This window comes from Odontesthes bonariensis, chromosome 10 (genome assembly GCF_027942865.1).
Source record: "Odontesthes bonariensis isolate fOdoBon6 chromosome 10, fOdoBon6.hap1, whole genome shotgun sequence".
In the NCBI taxonomy this organism is placed as follows: Eukaryota; Metazoa; Chordata; class Actinopteri; order Atheriniformes; family Atherinopsidae; genus Odontesthes; species Odontesthes bonariensis.
This window is the reverse complement of record NC_134515.1, coordinates 21,899,207-21,918,108: the sequence shown is the minus strand read 5'-3', so window position 1 is coordinate 21,918,108 and position 18,902 is coordinate 21,899,207. Positions and strand designations below refer to the sequence as shown.

The 18,902-nt window shown below is 41.2% G+C and overlaps 1 protein-coding gene across 1 annotated transcript; it reads right to left on the bottom strand.

Annotated features, from left to right (window-relative positions):
- Positions 1–1,688: 1,688 nt before the first annotated feature.
- Positions 1,689–15,217, bottom strand: LOC142390974 (NUAK family SNF1-like kinase 1). The gene is made up of 8 exons (XM_075476884.1): positions 15,117–15,217; positions 14,603–14,999; positions 10,104–10,224; positions 9,058–9,209; positions 7,740–7,805; positions 5,739–5,858; positions 4,594–4,726; positions 1,689–4,463 (listed from the first exon to the last, which is right to left on the bottom strand). The coding sequence occupies exons 2-8, from the start codon at positions 14,924–14,926 to the stop codon at positions 3,253–3,255; spliced, it is 2,127 nt and encodes a 708-aa protein (XP_075332999.1). The 5' UTR covers positions 14,927–14,999; positions 15,117–15,217; the 3' UTR covers positions 1,689–3,252.
- Between the last annotated feature and the right edge of the window lie 3,685 nt (positions 15,218–18,902).

Below are 18,902 nucleotides of genomic sequence, written 5' to 3'. Positions count from 1 at the left end.
GATTCCAACTCCAGCAACATTTACAAATGCAGAGAAACTTAGATTTACGTGTTCCCAAGTATCACGGGAACTGCAAGTAACTAACGGTTTGTGTTACAGTGCATTTACAGCCAGAGATATGTTGCCCACATTTAATCAGCATGTGTTAGTAAAAATAATATAAATGTAAACCTACAGCTTATCTAAGAATATACAGGCATACATCAGGAGTTTTTGAATAATGTGCTCTGGACAGATGAATTGAATAGATTGTCTTGTCAACACAGTAAAGAACAGCATCCATGTTTGGTGGGGATTTAAAAAAAAAAAGGCTTTTGTGGAGAGGACCTTCATGCCATGCTTGTGGAAATTGTGTGGATTGGGTGTGGTTCACTGTCTCAGGGACACCAACTTGCAGTCACAGATTCAACTCTGAATTCTTCATCACATCAAAGAGTGCTTGATAAAATCGTGAGCCTATATGTCTGTGAGCTGAAGTGCTAAAGACCTCTCAGCAGAATAATGATCCCAAACAAACAAACCAGCCAATCCCTGCTAATAACTACACAGGAAGAAATAGTATGTGAGGACTCTTAGAACAGCAAGAGGGCTGGTTGCTTCAGTTATTAGTTTTATTGTGCCTCAGTGAGGTATGGCTGTCATGTGGTTAAATATGCATGCACTTTCCATTATGTACGGTATATTAGAAAAATCCTGTATTTAGAGACACTCAGATGGAGCATATCTACTCATCTAGTTGCTTGAATTTCAAATGTTTCAGCCAAATTAATTCAAACTCTGCTGTAGGTCTTTCTATTCATTCACAACACTATGAAAACTACAGCTACAAGAGAGACCTGAAAGTGAGACTATTTGTGGTTTGATAAAGGATGAAACTTTTACAGACACTCGTCGTATAACCTAGTAGCCAGTCCTGCAGTCTGAATCACATATAGTCATTTTTATGCCTGCTTTACATGTTTTGTAAATGGCACATGGTACTTTTTACATGACAGTCGCCGCTTTCTTACTGATGGGATGTAAAAACCGTTTTGAAAAATCACCATTAGACATCTGCTCTGTACTTCACGCATTTCTAAATAAAGCAAATTGCCTTTTATGTCGTCGATTATTGAGATTGTTGACAATGTTCTTCAAAATGGGGAATACTTGAAAGAGTTGTGACTGGGTGGTATAAAGAAACCCCATTGTTTATGCTAGCCCTCTTCACATCTAAGCTAGACCTGCTGGCATGCTCTGCTTTTTTCCTTTTAGGAGCGGACAGGCCTGCAATACAAGAGGATTATGTTAAGGACAAGATTTTTTTTTATTTTTGCACAGTTGATTTGTCAATTCGTCTTTCTGCAAAATGAGCTGGAATGCAAACAACATGAAATGAAGTCAAGTTACAAGTTAAAAGCCTTTTCTCTCCTTTTCCATTTTCTAATTCTATTGAGGAACACAAACCTTAATGCAACCAGTCTGTGTTGTAAATACAACTCAAATGTTTACGGAGACACAAGATGTGGAATAAGTTAAACAGATGGCTCGATGTCTTTCATTTGAAATGTTCCCTCAGTTCTCTATCTTGTGTCACGCTTTTTGGAATCCAAAGCTTGTGCATCTCATCCAAAGTACAAACTCTGGTTCACAGGAAATCATCTCTTGCTCCTTTCTCTGGTCACTCAGCAGTGAAACAACTAGAAACGTTCAGATTCACATAATTTATTCCCTGCCCCCCAAGACAGTATGAAATAGTAGAACACACAAACAGAATCATTTTCTCACAGTATCAAAATGACAGATTTAAAACAGGAAACATCTACTGCAAACATCACCTTAAACTTCCACAGCAGCACAGGTGGTGTCACTGTAAAAAGCAATGCTATTGAACTGCTAGTCACACTGTGAGTGTCGGTGCAAAGGAGCAAACTGCGCACAGTACAAAACTGTGAGGAATAAATATACTTGATAACCAATAGTGAAAAAGGTAACACTTCAGCCTCTTTCTTCCGCTCCCTATTTAGCATTTGCGAGTGAAATAAAAACATATTAAAGTTTCATAACTCTTTCAAATGTAGTCATACACAGATGTGCTTATCAATGAATCTGTTAACAGCTGTGGGAATCCACAATGTATGAACATTTGCAACACGGTGCTGAAAGAGAATAGAGAGGAAAACACAGTAAGACAGCTGTAATAAGATATAATGTCTTCATAACGTGTCCCTGTATCTACTTGCAACTAAATTTCAGTGTGCTGGAACCCATTTATCGACGTTTATAGAAGACTTATAAGAAATGAAGTATCACAAGTACCAAAGGTTGGGTAGCAGAATTTTCACCACAGTAGGACAGTCTTTCCCACCAAACAGCAAAATACTAAACTGAATTCCTAAAAAAAAAACTGTCAACAACAAATTGGAAGTTGGAATGGGGCCAATCCAGATAAACTATCCATGGTGTTTATTCTCAACTTCAGCACAAGAAAAGCGTGCAACAAGATGGTGTAATTACAACAGCATCAGTCAAACCACAGGGTGTTAAAATGTGTGGAAAAAAAGGTGAAACTGTGATATTTCTAGTTGTTTTGTGCATACACTGAACATTAATAAAGTGGTTCGCTTATTGTTTTCTCATGTGCTTCATGCACAGTAGATCATGATTCATTTAATAAGCAGGTTTTGCATGCACCTTCCTGTCATCACTACACACACAATAATGAGTTTTCTTTAGTCTTAATCTTTCTAGTTACCTTCCTATTGTTTTATATCTGCAAAAAAAGCAGGTGGATGAAAATGCATATCTGTTTCACTCACTCGCTATGCATAGATTCATATTTCCAAGATGGTGCTTTCATTGATCACAGCATTGAGACAAAGATTTTCAAGGCTTGCCAGAGCAGAAATCAGCAAAATCCACAAAGAAGATCTATTGTATAATTGTGAGGGTATAGTGAGTCCATTAAACAGAGAATTCTGTCACAGTGGCAGATAGTGGGTCATGTTTAGTTGTGTCAAGAGTCACTTTCTGGCTTGCGTCCAGAATACAGTAAAGCCTTCAAAAAGCTACACTTTAATTTGTTAGTCAATGCAGGCAGCACATCAAGAAATGATGCTGTTCATTAACAGTGCAACGCTCAGAAGAGTCAGTGGACCTCAGAGTTCAGTCTTCACAAATTAACAGGTGATGTTTTATCCCAGAAATGTGAACTAAGGAATAGGCATTAAACCCGGCTTTTCACCACACTGGTTTTTCTGCCATTTCTTTTACTCAAACTAGCATTTTCTTCTGTCCCTCGCTGTCCTCACGCACCCCGTCTGCCTCAGTTCTTAGCTGCTCCAAATTCTCCTCAGAGTTGCAATTGCTGTGCTGCATCCCCCGAGAGAAAATCCTACGGCGTGACTGCTGAGCACTGAGATCCAGCAGATCAAAGGAATCAGAGGAGAAGAGGCTATCCTCGCTCACCACACTGGAGGGGCGGCTGCGGTGGCCCTCAGCGTCTCCCTTGGCCTGCAGGAGCTGCTGCAGAGCCTCAGGGAGTATTTTAGGGGAAGAAGAGGGAGATGAAATGGGGTTGTCAGGAAGATCCAGACTGCGAGAGAACTTTCCGTTACGTTTGAGGATACCTTTCCGTCTCCTTACTGCTTCTGTGTGCATGGTGGGACTATCTTGTGCTGCTGGGAGACGTGTGTGATGTTTGTGGGAGTCTGACTGACATGCATCACCCTCTTTAACTCCCAATCCAGAGTCTCTTCTTTCATTGGTTGAGTTATAACCCGTTTCCCCAACATATAAGTTCTTCAGTATCCCCTTCTTCGGCATCTTGGATGAAGGCTGGCTGAATGTAGAGGGTGTTGTAAGGCTTGTGGAAAATGCATCCACACGTGTGTGAGCCAGTGTTTGTGTCCGATAAGGCTGGGGATTGGTGTTACACAATTTGGAGGAAGAGTTCTCCTTAGGAGAGCTGTGGAAGACAGAATCTAAACTTCTCTGGTGTTTCAGTATGCCTTTGGGTTTCCTTCTTTCAGTGTTGGAAGTGGAGGAAATTGCAGTGGAAGATGCCACCGTTGGACAAACACCACAAGCCCCGAGTGATGTCTGGGGAATTGCATTCTCTTTGCGTGACTTCCTGAGGCTCAAAATCCCTCCACGTACCCTTCCTTCTTCTCCTCCTCCTGCTCCGCTGTTGTTCCTCAGAGGAAAGCTGAAGTAAAGTGAGCTACAATTGAGCTGAGGAGGACAGGAGTCTGACGACATGCACCCTGGGTCGACAGTCATGTTGCCAGGAGCAGTGACCCGATTCTGCCAGTCGATGTAGCGAGCCAGCAGAGGGGAAGGGCATTCTTGGTGAGGAGAAGAAGGGCAATCACACACACTCTCTTCATAACCCCAGTTCACCCACCAGTGGTTGGCCACATCCTCTATTGTGGCCCTTTCTTCTACGCGCACTGTCAACAACCAGTCAATGAGAGCACAGGCGTCTGGAGGAAACAGGGACAGCAGTTATTTAAAGCAACAGAACTGGCAAACACAACGTAGATAACACCCCAAGCAATGCTGTTGGGCACTATTTACTAAGTTAATCGGGGCCTGGATATTGTAAGAGTTTACCTGAGGGGGGGTTGGGTCTGCGATAGCGGCCTTGGGTTATCTGCTCTGTCAGCTTGGTGTGACTGGCCCCATCAAATGGCATGCTGCTGTACACCAGCGCATACAGCAGGACCCCCAGTGCCCAGCAGTCGACCTAGAACACGCACACACAAAAACAAAAACAAAACATAGACAGTGACATAGGATTTTTATTTACTTCTTAAAACATTGTGTTTTTAGTATTGGTGGCCTTGTAGATGTTTATCAGTTCATCTGACTGCTGTTTCATTGCTTGTTCTCTTTTGCACATTTCATTCACCTCCTTCCACTCACAGTTGGATGAATTTGACTGATTACCACTATTAGCATCAATTCTTTTAACAAGGATAAATATGTAGTGAAAACTTGATATTGTGACAACCAAAAAAGGGTCATTCTCCATTTAAGCATTGAACTCTTTGGGTGTTATTTGTTATGCAAGTAGGAGCTGATGAAAGAGATTTACACTTTCTAAACAAAACCAAACAGATGTGGTGACAACAGCAGATGATGTCATCTTAGTTAGAAAATTAATTAAACACACACTGGTCCCTATTCATCCATTATGTCACTGTGAGTACCAAACAATGAGATTTTAGGGTTGATTTCTTGTTGAAAAGTAGAAATGGTACTGGGTCCGGACATCTTTTAATGCCCTTTTTATCCAGATATAATGCAGTTACAACATCAACTTGTTCTAAATCTATGTGATAATTTTCACAGTTTGCTCAAGTATTAATTGAAAATGAGATGATAAGTTATGATGTGATCAGACATTACTTTAAAGTCATATAGCAGTTCAACATGGCAGCGGGCAACAATCTTTTTTTCTACATATAATACTTGTGTTTTATTTATAATATAATGTTGCGTTGTTCAGGATGTTGAGGGATCCTTGTATTAAGAGGGCTTTGGATTCAATTGAAAGTTGGACTTTTATATTTCATACTGTACATTTTTTGGACAAGGAAAAAACTACATGTGAGCAATGATTAACATATCAAACTAGCCAATGGGTAAAAAAAAAAAAAAACCTAGCTGTATTTTAAACAGAAAAAACAGGGGGAAAAACAACTTAAAATTCACTGTATTTGAACAGAGTTTTTCGAGCCAATGTGTTGACTCACCTCTGGCCCCTGGTATGGCAGCCCCTTTACTATCTCTGGGGCAGCATAGAGCGGACTTCCACAATAGGTCTGCAGAAGAGTGCCCCTCTGGAAATGATTCGAAAGGCCAAAGTCTGCCAGCTGCGGGTGAAAGAGCGTACAAAACAACTTATTTTGATTATACTTATTTGCATTCCTTCCCACTACTACTATACACACAAACCATATTATGGGAATGCATAGCGTGGCTCTGATGCCTATGAGTCTCCAAGTGATACGGGCAGTATTCACTACAGTTGAACAAACAAAAAGTAAATGAAAGCGATGGACATGCAAATGGCAAGAAAATGCGACAATTTGCAACCCAAATTTGAAAGAAAACAGCTGAAAAGTTTGTGACACTGTCACAGCTGACAGTACAAAACACAGTTCCAGCATGTGTATCTGTGAGTTCACACACTTGTGTTAAGTGAAACAAAGTCAGTTTAAGTCTGAGATAACTTAACACTAGGGTAGGACAGACCTCAGTCTGGGTCCTGGGTCTACTTCAGCTCCACCACAGAATGATTAAACTTCATGACATAATGGTTCAGGTAACAATGAGTCCCGCGTTGAATTCATTCCCTCACTCTCTTCCCCATGAAATCCGGATTCCTTTTCAGTGAGCATGTTCTGCAGACTTCAAGTCATGTGGTTAAAGCAAAACAACTCAAAGCTATTTCTCTTAAAGAAGCCAAAAATAGGTATGCTGAGCACTTGCCAGTGTGAGTGCAAGTGAGGAAAGTGAAGTGGAGCCAAAAAACACGAGGCTGCTCACGCTCACGTAACGGAGCAATCAGTCACTTCAGGCTGCGAGGAGCCACGCACGAACATACTGCGCCTCCTCTTTATCTCAAGAGATTGTTAACATGCACACCAGCCCACTATCAGAGGCTCTGGTGTTAAAAATAATCGCGATGACAGCTTAATTTCCATTGCACACAAGACAGAGGCCTCACTTACTCACTTGTGTACACAAGTCAGCTACTGGTTATTATTTATTCCAAGGCAGCAACTGTATCCAGTATGAACATACATCCTACTCCCGCTGTGCGTTTGTGTGTGTGCTTCTTGTAGCATGTACGGCCCATCTCCAAAACATTAAGTAATATGCAATATTTTTCAACGCAGCTTTGAGCTTCTCCAGTTTGCTCGGTTAAAAAAAAAACACGGTGCATGACTCAATACTTGACCAAGACCCAAAATTTTACATAAAATGTCCCACTGTTCCTATCCTCTTACACAAGCCATTTGGCAGCTTTTGTGCTAAAATAACGCACACATGCATTACAGAGAGCCTTGATCATTTCCTTGCAGTAGACGCTGTGGAGAAGCTGTGGTGATTAGGCAGGCAATGAATGAAAAGCTGCTGAGAGGTCTGCACATAGTGTTTTGTTTTGTCTGTCAGACTGAGCATATGTGTATATATATATATAAAACCTTCCGAATGGCACTAGCGCCAAGATGGCCTGCTGAATTCCCGGCATTCCCTTTTCACCATGCACAGTTCCCATATAAGGACAGTAATATCCAGACAGGGCTAAACTATCCACTGAGTCGTCCTTGCACTGTGTTTGTTCAGGTTCCGCGTGCATGGTTGGAAAAATATTATCATTACTGCGGGTAGAAATTGCCCCGATGTATGTTCTGAATGTGCACTGTGCAGTTTATTTTGAAGGTGTAAAAATATTCCTTGGACTGCCCTGTGGAGCTTTATTCTTGCAAACTAAACAAAGAAGCAATGCTTCCCGAAATGTATCAGTCATTGTGTTGTTATCAGATCGTTTACAAATCTCCAGAATGTAATTATTAATGATAAAAATATAAAAAAAGAACACATGATGTCTTTAACTCTCTGGCCCTGCAGGCTTTTGACAGAGGACATAAATAAGTCATAAATATTTACAGAAATACTTTGTTTTTGAAAGGAAACCCCAAAATAAGCATGGTTGGTGTTATGATATGGAGGCTCATCGGTCTTACCTTTACATTCAAATCTTGGTCTAAAAGTATGTTCTCCAGCTTGAGGTCTCGATGCACAACACCATTCTGCAAGAGATCGAATGCACACCATGAGGTTCTGTGTTGGGAGAACCTGGAGAAACATTTTCAGACAGAGAACCTGCTTTGTTTGAGTTATTTTTCATCTGATGATGATTTGATCCCCTGATGGCTTTAAGCACTTGTGTGCCAATGAGAGGCAGACAGCTGTGGAGCCTGCGGAGGCAGAGCTTAAGCTCCAACGGGAAGAAAAGTCTGTTGCCGGATCAGGTTTTTCCACTGATTCTGAGTGGGCAGTAATTCTTAAGAGGGGACAAAGCCCCTGTAGATAAATGTGGCCACCCAGGAAGTTGAGTGACACCGAGAAATCAGCTGTCTCAAAGAGCCTCCTTGTTGTATTAATCACATCCTCCTCGGGGCACTTTTGTGGAAGAAATGGCCCATGACTTCAGACACTGTCTTACACACCACAGACATAGACAAAATAAATATGTGTGGCAAATCAGATTGTAATTCTTGTTTGGTTTTCTTTCCTTGTCGTATGTTTGTTAGATTTTCTTTTGTGTGTGGCCTGGCTATAACCTGATTTGGACAACAGCAAAGTATTTTCATTCTTCTCTCATAGCCTTGGAAAGTTCACCATGTGTACTGCATGAGGCACATTCAATAATTCATCCATGACAGAACATGCATGTCTATTTTGGGACAGTATTCGAGGGCAGTAGGAGCAAAAAATCCACCTGCCCTCACACTACAGAGCTGCAGGAGATGGATAATAATCCTAGTCAAATGTTTCCCATCCATGAAGAATCCAAACAAACAAAACCCCATCAGTCACCCCTAGATCAGCTGACTGTCAGGCACAGCTCCTCAAAGCTAATGTGTAATAATAGGATTTATGCATTTCCTTGATAATTCTTGCTTTCTGGCACAGTGGTTGATTTTATGTACAAAACAACAATAAAAACAAAGGGGGGGAAAAAAAAGGTACTCCTTTGCCAAGGCTTACAGTAATTTGGAAGAAGGAGGCTAAATATGTCAGTGTGTCACTGTGAAGAACACTCAAAGCTTAATGCACTCTTAACCCAGAAAGATCTGAAAACTGAAGTCAAGTTTTTCAGCAGTATAACGATTGAGATTTAGTGGATTTAGCAGCACAGTATTTGCTTATGCTCAAGTGAACATTTGGCACGTGCCTACATGTGCTGCCCTAATTCAGACTGAACTCCAGTGGCATGTTTGCAGAGAGTACAGTGTGTGTGTGTGTGTGTGTGTGTGTGTGTGTGTGTGTGTGTGTAACCTTGTGGCAGTAGTGAACGGCGGAGGTGATTTGTCTGAAGATGCCTCTGGCCTCTGTCTCTGGCAGCCGTCTCCTCTCTTGTATGTAATCATAGAGCTCTCCTCTGCTAGCGTACTCCATCACTATCACAATCTTATCCCGGCTCTCGAACACTGTCAACAGAGCACATTTACAGTCTATCTTTACACAGATATCAGATAAAACACGGTTGTTTTGTTTGACACATCTGCAAAATGTACGTAACTGACACTCTTTTGGTGGACACTTTAAAGGGGGCTTTTTAAATGTCTTCGAATGTCCATATGTGTGGCTATGTGGGTCTTTTACTGATTTAGATGGTAAAATCACTTCATACTTCACCCAAGACTCTATTGCAAACATAAATAGAAATGCACTATCACACTGGGATGGCCAAATGCCAACCATGGATCATGGACCAACCATTGCTTCTAAGCGATGGTGTATTGCTTAGAAGACAGAAATCCCTTGAAGGGACAGAAACAGTTCCAAAACATTGACTTGAACTTATTTAGAAAATATTGTAATTTCCTTTAAATCAGAATAGCACTGACTGGGGACCATTTGCTGCTGCAGATTGACCACTTTAACGAGTAGTTTGATGGTTAAAACAGAGTTGGCCTAAAACAAATGACAGAACCCATGTTCGTTGTAGGGTCCGCACATGTCACCCATACAATGATGCGTCACTGATGTTCATTTTAATTTGTCATGGACAAAGAAGCAGATTTACTGCACAGAGCAAGAAGCCACATCAGACTTTAGATGCACAAAGAATACTTAGTTGGATTAAGTCACTGCTGGTTTTGGTCTTCAAATGGGATTTGTGAGCTTTGCCAGTGTTATCCCTTATTCTCGGGACAATACTCCTGTACAGTAAATGCTGTTGTGTGTGTATTGAGGGAATAGAACTCAATATGAATTAAGCACATATCTTTTCACGCAACTCTCTTTGTTGATTACACTGTGGAATAATTCATTATGATTTTTCCAGCTTGTGTGAAATTGCGTCTCTTTTGCAGTCTTACCCTCGTGGAAGCGTACGATGTTGGTGTGTCTGAGTGAGGAGGTGATCTCAATCTCTCGCTGGATGTGGATTCTATCCAGGTCGTCGGTGATGCGCTCTTTGCGGATGGACTTGATCGCCACCTGGGATTGAAAGAAAGCAGTTGAGTGTAAACATATATTACTAAGCCTTGTGTTCAATTCCCACATAAGATGATGAATCCAGTGATTGAGGGTGAAAGTTTAACAAGGTAAAAAAGTTCAAAAGTAAAACATAAATAAGTGCGGATTTCTTTCTGGAGAGCTCATATTCTTCATCTTGAAAAGAGTATTGGGTCATTAAAGAGGGGCGGGGGGGTACTTTGTACAACATTTGTTTGTGCCCATTATCACAGAAGACACAGTGCCACACAGACTCAGAAAAAAAAATGATACTGATAATTGACATAGTTTGTGTATCACTTGTGTACATCCCTACTGTTCTAACAGAGACATACAGTGCATACATACTGTTAATACAATTACACACTCATAGGCAAACCAAAGCTCTTGGGTATTAGAGGTGATTATGTGGCTTTTAAAGGCTGGTGTCCTGTGATGTAGACAAGTTCAGAGGCAGTAGGTTGACAGCTGCACTGTTAACACTATGCTTTGTTTAATCCCAGGCACACGCTGTACCCCAATATAACCCTCCAACCCCTGAGTACACACACCACCAAAACAGACATCTGGACATGAGCCCTAAAATCTCTTTGAATATAGAAACTGTCACAGAAATGGCATTATGCAAGAAAAAGACAGGGGTAGACAAACAGACATCTAGGTGTTCAGTTTAAAAAAAAATACTTCGGACGAAAGTAAATAATGGACAAGAAGAGACAGAGAGGTCTTATACAATAAGTCAGTGCAGGACATCCAAACATAGAACTGATCATATTGCTGTATAATCTTTTTAACCCTACAGGATCCCTATGGTTGGCTGACTTCTCCCAAAGGTCACAACTGCAGCATTCTCAGCTGCCGGAAAAACGTCTACAAGACACTTGAAGACACAATTCACATGCTCCATCAACTGCAGTGGTTACGCAACACAACACAAACACACACCAGTGAACTCCTGGGACTGGTCTGAACTTCTTTTAACTGATGTGGATGCTATGCAATAGATTTTCTTTTCTTTCTCTTTTTTTTTGTTGGAGTGTATTTTCCCAAATCATCAGACAGTCTAGTGCTGATGTGGCATCTCCTTGAAGCTCGGAGCCACTTTCTGGCACTCAGTGGGAGATGTTGTTTCTGCCGAGGCCAATACCCTCTCTAACAGTTTTAAGTGGACTTTTCTGGATCTTTTGGTTCTTTATTTGTCCATACAGTACCTCCCCCATACATTTCCTAAAATGTGGCCAGGTATTTTGGTGTAATCTTGCTGTCAGATTGACAAACAATCAGCATTGAAAACAAACTTCTGCCAAGGATTAGTTGATGCAAGAGGAATCTAAAAGAACAGATGAAAGGAGTGGATTAAGTGTGCATAAGTATGTGGAAGTATTTTACCATCACTCTAATCCATGATCAACCCCCCCCCCCCGAACTTCAGCATCAATGCATGAGCAGCAGAGCACAGAGAATAAATTAGACATTCTGGGCATTGCTCAACCACCAAGGCACTACGGACATTGTTTTAATGGAGCGAGTGCATGTGGAGGAAGTTTCAGCACTTGTGTAAATGCATGAGCTCACCCAAGTGTGTGCAAATATCTGAAGTATTCCTCTTACAAACAATGTCCCATTGTTTGGCCAAATAATGCTCAGCGTGTGAAATATTAACCTAAAAGCTGTTGCTTGACACATGTAGGAAACATGAGAAGGTGCATGCATTAGTCATGGGAACGTAATCAGATATTCTAGAGAGTGAGAAAAAGAAGAATCCACGGGAATCTTTTTTTAATGGTACAGAGAGAACACATATGCACATATGAGAGATGCACAGCCAAACAATGTAGAACATTTACACCCCCCCTCCTCCTTCTCCCCTTCATATTCATTGCAATAGCTCCGGGACACTAACTGTTTATTGACAATAACATTTGTTTCTTGTATGCCCAAATCTTTGGATAGCTGAGCTGTTGTATGCGTCTTCTACGTGAGCTCATGTGTGAAGTCATGAGGAGAGTTGATGATTTCCTGTTCTCTTACCCCTGTATACGCATGTAGACAGACACAAATATGCATCCCAAGAGATGCTAAAGCATCACTAAAGGTCTCTGCAGCATCTGTGAAAGATTTAGCAAAAGGATTGCATGGGTTGCTTGCCAAATAGACCCTGAACCTCAACACTCAGCCATACACAGAGTCGGAAGTTGTCCCTTTCATAGCCAGTAACTACAGAACTGTGTCATGAGTTGCTGAATGGGAACTGGACCAAGACAAAAAGCCATCTCAAAGAAATAATCTGACAAATTAGGAAAGTTGGATCTGCTTTAGATCGAAAGACTGATTCTACCCGCACACCTACTTTCATAGCACGTTCCGTATGGATCGAGTTGGAGCAAGCACCTCGTTATCTTGACTATACTAAAAAGATATTACTTTAAAAAAGTTAGTTTGTTGGTTTTTTTACAGAAAGGTTGCGTGATTGGTCAGACTCAAAGACTTCTCAGAGTCTTCAATGACAGGCTTTACACCTTTGAAGAATCCCTCTCCTAGAAATAAGTGCTACTGTGAGTACTGGTTCAAGAAGCAGTCCTCATGAAAATGTTGGGACCGCAGTTAAAGGCTAGGTTTGTACTGCTAAGTTTCTTTGACCTTTGATGAAGACGCCTCTTTCAACTGTATATCTTAAGGTGTCCCAGGCCAGCCGTAAGTTAAGCATTAGGGTATATGTGCCACAGAGTCATATCGACAACTTATGGAGGAAAAGGATGTACCGCCACCATGGCAGTTCAGTTCAAAAACACAAACAGGATAATATGTATAGTTAACCAGTTTACTCAGTCAATTGAATTTCTCTCTTTAGCTCACTTAGAGTAACCTTTTCTATCTATACTGCTGAAAAAAAGAGAAGTACAACTTTATGCACTGAAAGCCTGCTGAAGTCTAAACTCACGTATTCTTTTTTTTTTTTTACTATATTCCAACCTTTAGAGTTGCAAAAGATAAAAATCTGATATAACTATGGAATGAAATAAAAAAAAAAAAATAAATCAGCACAATGTAAACTGCACCGTACATATTGTTTTCATAATATGGTTCAGCTTTAAAGACAAAAGAAGATCGCAGTGAGGCAACAAGACTCTGCATTTCTCATCCCGTCCATCCATTCTATCCTATAAAGCAGTTATGTTCAACTCCAGTCGAACAACACAGAACAAGCGCTCAGACAAGTTTCTGGGACAATCTCAAGTCAGGCCCTTAATCCAAAACCGATGCTACTGCCTCCTCTTCACTTTGCTCTAAAACTGTTTCCTCCTCTGCCTCCTCCCCAAACTCAGACAACAGCCCACTAGTCTTGTTTCCAAAAATAATGTCCGTTTTGTTTCAAAGAATCTCTGGTATGCGCTGGCTAATAGCTCAAGGAATTCAGCATTTTCCCCTCGTCTTACCAAACCCCCTCACCCTGCAGACAAACACATGCAACACAAAGCTGCAATCCTGTCTCAGTGTATTCTTCCTTCAGTCTTTTACCTGTACTTTTCACTTACTTTCTCTGTTTTCTCTCTCATTGATGTAGGCCTTTGAGTCTCAGTAGAAGCAACAAGCAGAATAACTGTGAAAGTCTTGCTTCCAAGATCTGATTTTCTAAAAAAAAAGTATGCCTCTTGCCATGTGTTTGTTTACTAAAAGAGTAAAAGGGGAACTCGGTGCTCTTGAGGCCTCTCTGTCTTTGTGCTCGGATCACAGGAGAGTGAGGGATTAAGGCCTCACTGTAGTACATAAACCTACGATTATTTAAACTAATCTGACGCCACATTCTGTTTTTAACCCAGATACTCAGAACTAAACATTTTTATAAGAACATATACTTTCGACGTTTGTGCATGCACGCGCGTGCCTGCGCCTTTTACTGGGCTTTTGTTAAACGGGTCAAGCTGCTGGTGAAGGAGACCTATTGTAATGAATTTATCCCTTTCTTCAAGTGCTGAGTGAGTCAGGCAAAAGGCATCTCAGCCTGGCAGCACAGGAAGCAAGAACTGGGTTCAGCATCACACAAACACTAGCGCACACACACATGCCACCCAAGAGATTATCTCTACCTCCAAATCATCATTGAATAACCAGTGGGCAACATTCCTGGCAGCTTGGGCACATCACTCTTCGAGGAGAATGGCGAACATAAAAGCATGAGCAGCACATCACATTGTCTATAAAAAGGAAGCTTTTGTATGGGTGAGCAGAGTAGGTTAAGAGGTCAGTTATCTGAAAACTGGTCTCAATTTCCCCAAATAACAACATTTCATTAACTTGATATCATATGTCACTTTAGAGAAGAAGCCACATGGGTCATGTTCACCAGCACACGACTCACCGTCCTCAGACTCGCTCTCTCTACCGCTTTCTTCACTTTGCCATAGGTGCCTTTCCCCAGCGTCTCCATCACCTCATAACGGTGTTTCAAGTTGTGTTTGTGCTGGTGCTTCTTCACTTCCTCTGGCGCTGCTGTGGCAGTCGATGCCCTGCCCGTCGCGCCCATGTCTGCGTCTCTTTGCCGCCTCTCCGCGCTGCAGGGATGGCGGCCGCGGAGCTGCTCGGCGCCATGGTGGCTGCCGGACGCCGCGTCCTGCAGACAACCGAGCTCGGAGCGCTGGCTGGGGTTCATTGCGCCTCTGCTGTCGGCCTCACGTCTGCCCATCCTCCTCGCGCACAGTGCGCACCTGTCAGGAGCAGCCTTCACGGGAGCTGGATCCCCAAAATGTTTTCGAGTTCTGAGTAAAAGTTGCAACAAAGGAGCTTCACGTCTCCCATATAGAGCGTTATCACAGCAAGGAACTAATTGTACTGAAAACGAGGACACTGAGGAAAGCCACCCGTTGCATATTTACCTCTGTCCCGTTCTGCTCTGGGACGCATCAACAGGAGCGACGGGGACCACATGGTGCGGAGCGATGGGTGGAGCCTCCTCAGCTGCAGCTCTCTGAGCATCATCCCTGCGCGTCACACTCTCTCGGGATCATTTTGGGTTTTCCGACGGCACATATTTAACCGACTGAGCAACTCAAGAGACGGGAAGAAGGCATCCAAGGAATGTTCTACCCGGCCGATCAGACTCACCATGTTCTCTCCACTTCAGTCAGACATGTTTGTTGATGTTTTGCCATGCGGTCACCTCAGAAAAATAAATCCAGTGAAAGACGACTTTAAAGAATTTGGTGGGAAGTAGACTTTGAAGTCAGAGGAGGAGAAAATGATTCAAGACTACAAGATTACGCGAGACTACATAGAATCCTGTTTTTTAAAAGGCTTGAATAATGGGTATGTAGCACACTGCTTAGTAATTAGACTCGTCCTCTTATTTACTAGACTTAGATCCTGTGTTTTCTTTGGACAGGTGGTTGTATGATTAGTTCAGTAACGACTGGAGTGATACCCATAACCTTGCGGACACAATAATGTTTCCAGGTTTGGCTGAAATTGTGTCACCTTCACTTTCAACTTATTGATAAGAGTGTCTGGTCCCATAAATTCAAATAAAATCTAGACATGCTCAAATTGAAGCGCAAATGGCTGATTCAGTTAGGTCTGGTTTGCTAAAAAGCCCAAAGGTTATGCACCAGAGGCTGTTCATTTGTTAGGAAAAAATATGTAGAATTTTGTCCATGACTGGATTCAGATCCTCAAAGGTGATGTTGATCCAAATGCAGTATGGCAGTGTTGGGCCTACAATGAAGGGAATGAGATAGAGTAATACTGGGGCATCCTCTCTACGCCTTCATTCACAGTGTTTACTGTAGTGGCACAGTCAGCAGCAGTGATTTAAAAGCGGCTTTAGAGAGAAAAACTAAACATTTTACTTAATAATCTTTCAGAACAATTAAAGCAATAGCCTATATAAATATGTACAAAAACTACACTGCACAAATAACAATTCTGGACAATAGTAAGTCAAAGGACACCGGTTATCTCCTGGATTAACTTTCTTTCTTTTCTGGGTTGTTTAATATGCAAGGGTTGGGTTATAGGTTTGACCCAACATCCGCATACTGGGCAAAAGTTTTTTTTTACCAAAAAACGTGGGTTGAAATGACTAAACTGTACGCTAAAGGCTGCGAAACAGTGGGTCAAAAAGAACTCTGAAAACGTATTTACTGTGTTTGAATAATTGTGTTTGAATAATTAACAAGGGTATAAATTATTGACTGTCTTTCAGTAAACCTCTACATTAAGAAGTTAAATAATTACTGAAGCACATAAGAGACCACTTACGCAAGCAAAACAACCAAAAATTGAAGAAAAATACTTTTATCTCTTCATTTTATATGCCTGCTGAATCCAGTTTAGGGTTGCGGGGAGGCTGGAGTCTATCCCAGCTGCCATTGAGTGAGAGGCGTGGTACACTCAGGATGGGTCCAGTCCATCACAGTGCCAACACAGAGACAAACGAGACAAACATAATCTCACGGTCACGGAAAGAAAAATACTTGAGTGGCAATTTTATTCTCAAATATTTACATTTATGTCATCTGCATATCAGCCACAGACAGCTGGTACTGATCAAGCTTTTTAACACAGGATCATCAATAATCATGCTTTGAATTGGCCTTGTCAGTAAAACACCGCACTACAGAAAGGAATGTTGAAGTAATATATATATGTTTATTTATGATATGTATAGGCTAAATAAACCTTAATTTCTCTCCATTTCTCTTACTCTGGTTCAAGGTTTTAATTGCTAAAGTTAAGAATTGTTGCTTACATGTGCAAGATTTTATTGATACTCAAAGCTTTGCTTTAGTTGTGGCAGATATTACTATCGCTCATGTACTATCCTGCTGATACTACACCAAATAACATACAGAAACTTGGAATATCCAACATGCTAACAAGAAGTAACATTTTCTCAAATAAGGTTGATAGACCCACAGCAGAAAGGTGGCTTATTTAGTTAACATATGGCCTTTAATGTAACATCTTCCATCTTATAAAACATTGAAAAAAGTACTGGTAGAGCATTATCAACTTGTTTTTTCCTTAGGGAAGTATATAACTGCTGATATGAATTTGCCATTAATAGCAAAGCAAAAAATAAAAAAGAGTTCTGACTTCCCACTTCAGTGAATGCAGCATGATTTGAAGTTGGAGTGGAGGTAAATATGGAGAGGCTTGATAATTCTATTTTGAGCTGTGATGTAACTGTACCCTGCATATCTGAACAGCTCAACAAATGACATAATCCAGATCCAGGTAGTCACAAACAAACAGACAGGTTGGGTTTTGTCAGAGTTCTAATCACTTCAGATGAGCAAATTATGCTCTGAATCACAGAGAAAACTATTCAATTTATAATATGTCCCCTTTGACGAATAAACTCATGATATCTGAAGGGGAAAATAGTCGTTGTTACATTCTTGTGACGCTTTTGTTCACATCAGATGTGCCAGCAAAACCCATTTCATCACACTGACTCCATGAGCGTCTTACAGATTTAACAATGCTTTACTGTATTTTTGATGTGTTGTTTTAACCGGCTGTTTGCTTGTGCGAATACATTGAAATGTTTGTGTGTGACATTTTGTTATTGCTTGATTTGACAAATGAAATCTCAACGAATATCCAGTTTTTTTATTTTTTCAGGGTTGATTCATTAATTGATTGTTTGGTCTGGAAAACATTTTTTCACTTTACCCTCTAATTAGCCAAAACCAACACATTCTTGGAGAAGTTCGAACCAGTTGTGTCCCTTACTGTATTGACCACTGTCATTAGAATACACTGCCAGCCACAACCTTAAAACCACCAGTCTAATATTGTGTAGGTTCCCATGGAGCCGTCAAACCAGCTATGACCATAAGAGTGCTGAAATGGGGTGACTTGCAGTGTCTGGTAGCGAATCCTGTGGATCCTGTGGGTTGCAGGCTGAGGCATCTGATGTTCAGGCTTGTTGTGACACATCCTACATCACAGAGAGCCACTCTCATGGGGTGGGGGTGTGGCTAGTCTTTAGCTATGTTTAAGTGGGTGGTGCCTATCAAAGAATCATCCAGATGTATGCCAGCACCCGTGGATTCCCAACAGAGCATCACACAGAGATAATGACTGCTTTTCATGTCAGTGCTTTTAAAGCTTTGCCTGATCAGTGTGTTTTTGAAATTTTAAAGAAAGTTTCAAATTTAAATTTAATCACACTCACAATCTGGGACTTGACAAGTCCCATTTTTCAGCAGTGAGTCCAGTTCCTCGAAAGACTGTCAGAATTAGCTCACACTGTACCAAACCTTAGGGTGGAGCAGAGCATTGCAGAGTATATGCAAAGGTGGCACTTTATCAGCAAGTCAAAAGTCTGTTTATACAGGTGATCTATGTGAGTATTTCTATAGGACATCTGAGTCAATTCAGGCCCAGGTGGCAATAACTACGTACATGTGCAAAGTACTTTTAGGTAGGAATTCTTACAGGAGAGTTAAGCTAAAATCTACCCAAAACAGGGACTCCAGAGAAACATGTTTTTGCCAGCTAAAACAAAACAAACCTCAAAAATGTCATTGCGGTCGGAGCCAATGCCATATAGGCTTGAATATTTTACACTGTGTCACTTTTGCATCAGACCATTGTTTACTTTGTCACACGTTTTCGAAACCAAAGACTATCTGGGTTGCTCTGAGTCATTGTAG